At 30.8% G+C, this 10,130-nt stretch overlaps 2 protein-coding genes across 2 annotated transcripts; both read left to right on the forward strand.

The window, feature by feature from the left end:
- Nucleotides 1-101: 101 nt before the first annotated feature.
- On the forward strand, nucleotides 102-1,439 carry Tsp_10327 (cuticle collagen 7). Its single transcript, XM_003372522.1, has 3 exons — nucleotides 102-248; nucleotides 692-997; nucleotides 1,056-1,439. Exons 1-3 carry the CDS (start codon nucleotides 102-104, stop codon nucleotides 1,437-1,439), a joined length of 837 nt encoding a protein of 278 aa, XP_003372570.1.
- A 4,066-nt stretch (nucleotides 1,440-5,505) lies between these two features.
- Tsp_10328 (cuticle collagen 34) lies at nucleotides 5,506-6,514 on the forward strand. Its single transcript, XM_003372523.1, has 3 exons — nucleotides 5,506-5,703; nucleotides 5,763-6,059; nucleotides 6,119-6,514. The coding sequence occupies exons 1-3, from the start codon at nucleotides 5,557-5,559 to the stop codon at nucleotides 6,512-6,514; spliced, it is 840 nt and encodes a 279-aa protein (XP_003372571.1). The 5' UTR covers nucleotides 5,506-5,556.
- Nucleotides 6,515-10,130: the final 3,616 nt, after the last annotated feature.

Below are 10,130 nucleotides of genomic sequence, written 5' to 3' on the forward strand. Positions count from 1 at the left end.
GAACAACTGGAGCATAAAGAAGATTTAAAAATAAGCGAAAACGCTTCATACGGCTTGACAAAGTTAAAAATCGGCTTATTTCAATTAATTTGCTTCTACCAATGCCCACCGGAACCGACTTTGCCGCCACTGTGGCAATTACGCTCAGCGTCTTTTCCATTTTGGCTACTTTGATTACTGTACCGATGATTTTTCAAAAAGGTAACAATTTGAAAAGCAACTTGGAAAAAGAATTGGACAATTTTCGAGTAAGCACATTTGCTGCTATGAAAAATATTCAAATGTAATTTATACTTGCCATATTGTAATAAAAGGTTATTTAAACTCGAAATTTTTCTAACAGAAAAAAAACATCGAGTAGATAAATGAAAACAAACCAGTAAATTTTAACGTGCAAATGAAAGTCTACTTTGAAATTAAAAGAAAATTTTTATTTTACACTATTGAATTTTCCCCCATTTTTCCCTCTATTCTATTCTTAATAAATATGTTTCACTGTATTGACTGACAAATTGTTACAGACAGTTGTTATTTTTTAATTATACCCTTTGAACTATATGCTGGTAGTTAAGAACATATTTCAAAACAGAAAAAAGTAAATCTTTTTACTTTAAAATAAAGCATACTGTTTTAATAAAAAGGGTTCATTTGCAATGTGATGTTTTTTTAATTTGTATTTTTATGTTATTAGGGACTGACAGATGAAGCGTTTTCTGTTGCTGCAGAAGTAGATACTGAAATCATGAAAGTGCGCAAAAGCCGTAGAGCTGATTTTGGAATTTGTGAATGTCACGAAGAAAACTTTTGTCCAAGGGGGCCTCCGGGTCGTCCTGGTGCTCCTGGTCTTAATGGTGAACATGGAAGAAAAGGAGCTAAAGGAGAACGAGGGCTTCCAGGAATTATACCTGAAGTATCGGCGATACAACAGCACCGATGCAGAGCTTGTGAAATTGGTGAAAAAGGTGTTCCAGGTCAAAGAGGCATGCGTGGACGACCAGTAAAACAACATATCAACTATAGCATATTCTTCATGTTTCAATAATGTTAATTTTAAGGGACCGAAAGGAATTCCAGGACGCCCAGGATTAGACGGAAGGCCGGGTACAATGGGACTTCCAGGAGCTCAAGGTCCACCCGGACAGCCTGGACAGATTGGACTCCCCGGAGAAGCTGGAAATTATGGGCACGATGGAGTTGAAGGGAAGAAAGGACCAAAAGGATTACCAGGTCCCGCTGGAAAAGCTGGCCCTGCTGGTTTAGATGGAAGACCAGGATCACCTGGAAAGAACGGTCCACCAGGTGCACCAGGCCCACGAGGCCCACCTGGTCCAATGGGTTTGCAAGGTAATCCAGGGGTAGCAGGACCAGTTGGTCATGCTGGCCCCCCTGGAAGTGATGCTCAGTACTGTCCATGCCCACATCGTGCGCGTAAATTATAAATTCAATGTTTATAAAATATAGATTATCTATATTCAAACATTGCAATATTAAGTGAAATGATAAAGCAAAAGTGAAGAATAAAATTTGCATCTTCAATAGTGTTAGACAATTGACATTTTTATAATTCAAAAATGAACATTTTCTAAAGTCAGTTTAAAACATGGCAATTCCGATGAACCGTCTAGTATTCATAACTAAAAAATAACGGTTCAGCAACCTTTACAAAAAAACTGACAATGTTATAATTAATATAAAAAATATATTTAAAAAACAAACAATCGCTAGTAATAAAAGCGTTTTAGCAATTGTAAGAAAACTTGTGCAAAAAATTTTTTATATGCAAGATCAGTAAAATATAATGACGAAAATACATTCAAAACAGTTTGTATGTAAAAATAATGAAGTATATTTTAAGACAAGAAATTTCAAAGAAAGTAACAATCTTCAAATGATAAGATTAAAATAACTTACTTTACAATTTCTACTTTTATTTTCATTTTACTTTGCATAATTTTGAAAATTTAAACGGATAACCGTCACACAACTGTACATGTAGTACTGTAATATGAATATATTCAAGTAAAAACACAAAATTTTAAAATAATTCTTACTTAATGAAATTGATGCAAGATCAGTCAAAAAAAATAATAACAATTTCAACAATATGAATTTTTCGTTTTAGTATTTGAAAAATTATATTTAAAAAACAAATACGTTAAATGCTTAATGCAATAATACGTGTAGTAGACTCGCAGGGCAATCGTACTACAGTTGATTATTGACAATTAGATTCTGCAAATAACAATCTTCTTTTGCGTTAGATCAGAATTTTTTTTTACAAAATTTCACAATCGTGAATATATTTTATTGAATATACAATCGAACAACAGGCAAATACGAGCAAACTGGTACAACAACTTCTCTAAAACTAAACTAAATAATTGACTATTATTCTCTGAATAATAACAATATCGATTGTTTATTTTTTGTTACAAAAACAACGGCAACTCTGGTAATAAATCAATTACAAACGTTGGCAGAATGATAATAGATTAATGCACGCTTCTAAAAATATCATCATTCGAATCGTGGGATTGTACAATACGCATTAAATGAAAATTCTTGCCAATTTAATAAATTATAGTAAACAAATGCACTATTTGTGGCAATTGCAATACACGTAATACATAAATGTATATTCAAAATAAAATTCACATCTTGTGTTTGTGTATCAAATTAATAATATATTTACTAAAACAGACACTTGTTAGCTAAATGAACTTCATTTTTTGCATTATAAAATTGTGATCAGTGAGACTGTTTGTGATAAGGATTAAATTTTAAAATTAGTTTATAAATCAAATTAGGATCTGTGAGCAATATTATGGATACAATTTTGAAACATACTTTTCAAATCAGTTTATCAATCATTTAGCAACATTACTGTTTAACCTAAAAATAATATATTATAAACATACTATAAAGTGGAATTTCTTATTCATTATTGAGAATTACCTCTGCATGCAATGTAAATGATTCTTGAAATAAAGAAAAACATTAACATAAAATGTATGTGAACAGAGTATGTTTGTCTACACAGAAACATAAGCTAATCATGTGTTTTAACGGTTATTGGTTTTAAATGGAAAATGCTTTGCCATAGAAAAGAATGGTTATGAAATATTGTTTCAAATGAAAAATGAACAAAAAAGCATAATGTAGCAGATAACACTGCAAAATTTTTACATCAAATCTGTCAATTGCTGCATGCAACTTTTGCAAGATTTCTCTGAAAACGGATATAGCATATTTGAGTATAATTTCCTATTTAACACCTCGTTACATAATGCAGGATCATATACTTATATATATATATATATATTTGTGCACGTGGTTGTTTGTTTTCAGAAACAAAGAAAATAAAATAACAGGCAAAAGAAAGGTGTGTGCAAGTTTTTCCAATGAAAAATTATTTTTGTCCAAGAATGCACTAGATTTACAGCATTCCATGAAAAATGAACAATCGGTAGAGATCTATTTTTTCAGATTAGATAAATTACTTTGCATCACTTCAAGGTCGTTGTACTAATTAAACACAGATTTATTAAATCACTATTAATTACTTAAACTAGTGAATCAGTAAATCAGTACATGTGACAATAATTTATTAACTTCACTTTCAAAATTACAATGCATTACGTACAACTCGAATAAACAAGCATTTTTGAATGCAGATGCATTATTTATTATACATTGCATAATGAAAATTTTAATAATTGATATACATTATAAAATAAACAAATACATTTTAGTTCCATTTTATTGAAAAATTGCTAAATTTTGAAAAAGAAAGAATAATAACGATAGATGTGTTTTTTTGAACAATGTTTTGGAAATATAGGTGCACAGTATTGTAACAATGGAATTTTATTCTTAAACAAGAACAAAAATCATTGTTCCTGACAATAACAGAAATAGACCTCAGACAAAATGCCCAATCTCACCGTATTTGAAAAAAAAATAATACCAATGTACTAAACAGCAGATGATGCTTTACTTCTTAAAGTGTTTATTTAAAAAAAATTAAAATGCATTTGATTATTCATAAAACTGTTGATTTTCGTTAACAATTGCTTAATTTGAATAAGTGCAGTGAATTTTGAAATGAGTAAAACTAAAAAGTAGTTCTGACATTTCTAAAAATAGAGATGCGAAGCAATTTGAACAAATTTTGCAGAACAATTTTTAAAAAAAAAAGTCAATAATACAGTTTGAATAAGTTATTTCAATTTACTGTAGTTGGGAATGCAATTCATTGATTCAAATAATTTCGAAATACTTTACATTATGAACTTCAATTTTTGAAAAACAACTTGTGGTCACAGTATATTGATTCAATGATGCTTGTGACAAAATCCAGAAATATTTAAACAAAATTGTTTGCATATGTGAAATATCAGAAGAATATAATTTTGCAAATTTAAATGGAAATTTTCATTTGCAAAATTACATCCGAAAAGAAATGATTTTCCAATGTGTTGCATGAACATAATTTGTATGCAAATTTTTATAATGGAAGGTATTATGGAAGAACGGTCACGTTTATTGTTCGTTGCATTGGATGGTTATTCGCATTCGAATAGACCACTAAATGTACTCCATTAAACGAGACTTTATCTTGATTAAAATCTGATGTATTCACAATGGTAATAAATAAAAGAATAAAATGCATTGTTGGTAGAAATGAAAAAGGCAATTGATAAAATGACGAAAATGAAATAAAATTAAACTTCATGATGAAGCGACGTAATTCGAAATACATTTCATATATCCAATGGTTCTTTGGAACTTGTTTTGATCACGTTTGCATATTTCATTTTTACGCAGATATCTATTTATGTACGAATTGTTCAATTAATACTTTTTTGTCTAAAATACTGAACTTTTAAAGGCCAGACGTATTTATCAGCTTGGTTTGTTTTTATCTTACTGGCATTGGTCTATTTAATTGTCAGTTAAACTGACTTTAACCTGAAGGTCACCAAAAAGGAGCTGTTTCGTTCTGATAACTACGTCCCACGTCACTAACCATGAAACATCTTTACGTCAGTCTCCAAACCATACTAAACTAGCCAGAAATTTATGACTACAATTTAAATGTCATTTTCATTTGTTTGTTATAAATTTCTAATTAAAATAAAAAAAACAACCATTGCTGAAATATAATTGTAGTGGTAAAATTATCAAATGTTACACTGGGATACCGTATATTATAATTGGGAAATGCTGCCTTTTCAATAATATACTGGAAATATATAAGCTAGTCTAACCACACTGATAATGGCATAAAATTCCGGCGTTTACCCTCCAAGGTCAGACGAACTTTTCAGATTGATGTCATTTGTATTACAAATGATTCTGGCTCTTTTCATTCTGGGCACGACACAAAAATTCAAATGTCGCCAATGGACAAGTGATTCCTTTCAATCTAGTTTCCAATCAGACCACGACCAGCTCATTTAAAGCCAAACAATTTTGAACCGTTGCACACAAGCTGAGGAAGTTACGCTGAAGGTTTGGAGTTCTTACACATACAGTGATTCGTGGTTATTCATCATGAAGACCTACACTGATGCCGTGGCAACCGTATCCATTACACTCAGCATATTAGCCATGTTTTCCATTTTTGTCACTGTACCAGTTATTTTTCAAAAAGGTTTTTCAATACAAAGTGGATTGGAAAAAGAATTGGAAAATTTCAAAGTATTCCAACTTTTTTTGCATTGCTTTTGAAAAAATCTAAATGCATTATTTGCATTTAGATTATAACGGATGAAGCTATTTTTGAAATCGCGCCCATTGAAACTCGAACACGCAAAGCACGTCAAGTCACTGCTGGAATATGCGAATGCAATGAGGAAAACCCTTGTCCTCCTGGACCACCGGGTCCGCCTGGTAGAGCTGGCCATAACGGCGAGCACGGTAAGCAAGGCAAAAAGGGTGAACCTGGCAAGCCAGGAATTATTCCCGAATTGGATCTATCCGAATTGGAAACTTGTCGCAGTTGTCCAACCGGGGATAAAGGATTTCCTGGTCAAAAAGGACCCATGGGACCACCGGTATGTAACGCAACGTTATTCTATCATGAAGAAACTGTTTACCTTTTTTGCTACTTCAGGGACCAAAAGGAAAACCTGGTGAAAAAGGTGCTGACGGTAAAAATGGACTTCCCGGACCGCCTGGTCCAATTGGACAACCTGGTCCACGAGGAGAAAGAGGACCCAGTGGCTGTCCCGGTGATAATGGCAAAGATGCTGTTTGCGGAAAGAAAGGCCCCACTGGACCAGAAGGTCCGGCAGGTCCACCAGGGCATCAAGGTCTTTCTGGAACGACAGGATCTCCTGGAAAGAACGGTGCAGTTGGTCTACCAGGACCTCAAGGTCCTCCAGGAGCAATTGGTGAAAGTGGACTTCCTGGTGTAGCCGGACCGCCAGGACCACCAGGCGGCCCTGGCAAAGATGCACAGTACTGTCCTTGCCCCAAGCGTAACGTTCGAAAGCAACGAAGAACTTAGGTTATCTGCATTTTAAAATATTTCCCATTATAAACTATTAAAGCATCTCTGGAAAAAGATAGTTGCATTTTCTTTTCCAATTCGGTTTGGGAATTTGTACTTGTTTTGCACAATGATGATGAACAAAATTTTAGATATTTAGAAGAGTTTACTCTTTTATTTATGAAACGAATGTTTCCATTTATTTCAAATCAGAAATGAAACTAACAGTTGAAAAATTTTGATGAACTTGCATTACTGTTTTGAAAACAACGCGATAAAATGTGGAATCGTCAATTTCAAAAACTTACACTTTAAATTTAGATATTGAATTATTATCAATGAGCATTTGTTACAAATAAATTCAAAGTATAAGTATCCCGCATAGTTCTAAACAATTCAAAAAAACACGTACCGTTATATTAGATGCATTATTCCGCACATAATATGCTGCAGTACTTATCTTTCATAAATTAAAATTTTCAATTACATCATACAATTTTAACGCTCTATGACTTACTGTAATCAACTATGATTTTAAAACTGTGCAAATGAATAATTTTTTTTTAATTATGATAAATGCAAGTACAAATATATACGTCTATTTAATACTGAGTTATTGTACAACTTGTAAATTAAATAGACGAGAACAATACATAATATAAATCTCAATTATTAACATTGCAACTATTCATCAGCGATGAATATTCCATTTGCTATAGTTCAGTTTGTAATGTGATTCGATTCTAATATCATTTGCTGTTACCAACGGGGCTAATGCACAAGTACTTTCTCTACTCCACTCTGGCAAATCATACAGACATCAGTAATCTAATATAAATTGCCCATTATGAAAAATGTATTTTACAAAATACACATAAAAGATTATTAAAAATCAAAATATTATTGTTACGTAATGTAAAGTTTTCCACATTTGATTTATATTAAAGTCAGGGCAAGTGTAAAAAATGGCAGCTGCTGATATTGTACTGCGGCAAATTTTTACGAAACTATAAAATTAATTACAGCTTTGTATTGTCATTTCAAAAGATGTTATGAATAATTTTGAATTTTTTCTTACTTTAATAAATTCGTGTGTTATATGCAGTGCACAAATCAAAATTGGCATTCTGCGAGGGTTGTCATACACATAATGCAAATTCACTTAGTGTTCCCCACTTATATTTCTGATAAAATAAAATTATTCAAGATAAAAAACAATATAAAATGCATATATTTTTATGCAATAGGCAATAATAAATATATGCAATCAGATTTTCATACTTTTGAAAAAATTGAACTTGATTATTTTTCATGTGTTTAAAACAGTGAATAGCAAATGTGAATTACTGTCAATTCAAGTTTTACAAACTTGTGCTGTCTTGTTATACAGTGATGTATATTAATTTTTCTTGTGTTTCATCAGTATATGATCATTAAGGTTTGCGAATTTTTCTGAGCAAATATTCTGAAAATAAATTTGCATAATATGATTAAATACTTGATTTTGTACTTGATTGTGATAGTTGAATTTTGCGTATTATTATGAATTTCGTTGTTCTAATTTTCACACAGAAAAGCTTGTGTAAAAAATAATTTTCAACTTTTAATAAGGACAATGTCATTGCGCAAGTAGTTTTAAACGGCTACTATCATGTTCAGCAATCTTCAATTTTTGAAACAGTGTTCTGATAAATATCTTTGAAATAAGCAATAATAAGCGTTTATCTAAATAGTTTTGATATAAAGTTCAAGATCGTTCTGCAGTAATTTATTGATCAAACGTGATTCTTAGGGCAGTACATAAAAAAGGCTGTCTCAGTTGTTATTTTTAGACTTAAAACAATTGAAGTAAAGGGAAAAACAATTTTCATCACGTGAATTCTTGCCATTTTTAATATTTTTAAAATATTGCCAATAATTGAACAACAAACGGCTGAATTAGAAAAAACAACTCATGTACGTTTATTGAATTGAATATGTAGCAATAAAAATTCACACTTTACAAAATTGAATAACAATGTTATTTGTATTATTATTATTATTAGTAGTAGTAATAATAACAGCGGACTCCATTTGAAAATGGTTTTTATAATTTAATCACTTGAGATTATTTTGCCATTTTTGAGATACAGTATCACAAGTACATGCCATATCATAATAAGCCTGACAAAATCAAATACAAGTCAAGCAAATTTGACCAAAAAATGTCAAATCTGATAATCAAAAACTTGCAAAAAAACACTTACAAATGAATAATTTACAGTAAAAGTTAATGCTTGTGTGAGTGGACGTGCATTGAAACTTGAAAAACTTTTTTTGGCTGCATTATTGTTTCCTTTTTCCATCAAAATTTAATTAAAAATAGTAATAATTTTATAAACAGGAAAATACTGACCGCTTTAAAGAACATTCTGCTACGATGTTTGGCTGATTCTGTTGAATAATTTTTCACCATTATGGGCAGTCTGTGAATTAATAATGACACCATGAAAGAAATGTCAGGCAACTGCCTTAAACAGTTTTTCAAAACAAGGGACTAATTCTGGGATGATCACTTTATTGAAATTATTGAAACACGCATTATTTCCTTTTTATAAAAAAAATCGTGTAAACTTTCATTTGTCTACATTATATCAAAGTGCCTTTTCAATTTTCTGCAAAATCACGCACCTTTTCAATCTAGTCGCGATTGGAAACTTTATAATGGTCTTTTAAAATTTATTTAAAAAATTTTATCTGAAAATAGTTTTCTTTTTCTCATATAAACTACTCACGATTATAAATTGAATTGCTTGTCAGCAAAATTTAATTATTCATTTGTACCAACAATTGCAAAATGATCGCTGATTAACAGTTACAAATTGCTGCAAAGGATGTTTAAAAGTAATCAAGTGTTCCAGATATGGTTGATGTAGCAAATGTAAAATATCTTGCCTAGATTTTTTGCGCTTTGACATCAAAAACATATCAGAAAACTACTGCCGCATTCCGTTTTCCCATAAATAACCTTTAAACTGCCAAATACACAAGTATCGGATTATTTAACAGCTTCAAGATTATTCATTTTAATTTAATTATTTTTCAGTTTGTTCATTATTTTAATGCTTAAATATATAGAATTTTGAAAAAGAATTTTCCATTGCATTTTATGCATGTAAAAGCAATTCCCTTTGATGGAATGCTATTCGATATGATTTATGACACTTTATGCATAGAATTGATCAAAAATTGCTATTATTTTTACCAAATATGGCACATGAAAAACAGTTTTGACAAGAAGAAATCAATTTGAAGACCCTGTTTGCAATGCTACTAATTTACTGCACAATCGTTCATTGCAAAATATCTGCAAATTATAATATGTTTTTCTGAAATCTGCTCATTCATGCAACCTTTGAAAAATAAACTCTCTTGATAACATAATAAATAAGTTTGCATGATGAAAACATTTGAAATTTGAATAATTTTGCAGCAGAACATCGTTTCCACGAAAATTGGTGCACTGAATACTGTGGTGTCATTCACTGATTTTGAATTTATATGAGAATTTATTTCAGAAGAAAACATTCATTTCATTGAAAACTGATATTTAAGTCCTTGATAAAATCCAAAATTATTGAAATTATTGAATGCT

The sequence above is a fragment of the Trichinella spiralis genome (genome assembly GCF_000181795.1).
Source record: "Trichinella spiralis strain ISS 195 chromosome Unknown Scfld9, whole genome shotgun sequence".
NCBI lineage: Eukaryota > Metazoa > Nematoda > Enoplea > Trichinellida > Trichinellidae > Trichinella > Trichinella spiralis.

What these genes read in the sequence shown, in the direction of transcription:
- Tsp_10327 (XM_003372522.1), top strand. Translation starts at nt 102, where the DNA reads ATGCCCACCGGAACCGACTTTGCCGCCACTGTGGCAATTACGCTCAGC. An exon ending in AAGAATTGGACAATTTTCGA is followed by an intron (nt 249 to 691) that starts GTAAGCACATTT and finishes TTATGTTATTAG; the next exon opens with GGACTGACAGATGAAGCGTT. An exon ending in GAGGCATGCGTGGACGACCA is followed by an intron (nt 998 to 1,055) that starts GTAAAACAACAT and finishes GTTAATTTTAAG; the next exon opens with GGACCGAAAGGAATTCCAGG.
- Tsp_10328 (XM_003372523.1), top strand. Translation starts at nt 5,557, where the DNA reads ATGAAGACCTACACTGATGCCGTGGCAACCGTATCCATTACACTCAGC. An exon ending in AAGAATTGGAAAATTTCAAA is followed by an intron (nt 5,704 to 5,762) that starts GTATTCCAACTT and finishes ATTTGCATTTAG; the next exon opens with ATTATAACGGATGAAGCTAT. An exon ending in AAGGACCCATGGGACCACCG is followed by an intron (nt 6,060 to 6,118) that starts GTATGTAACGCA and finishes TTGCTACTTCAG; the next exon opens with GGACCAAAAGGAAAACCTGG.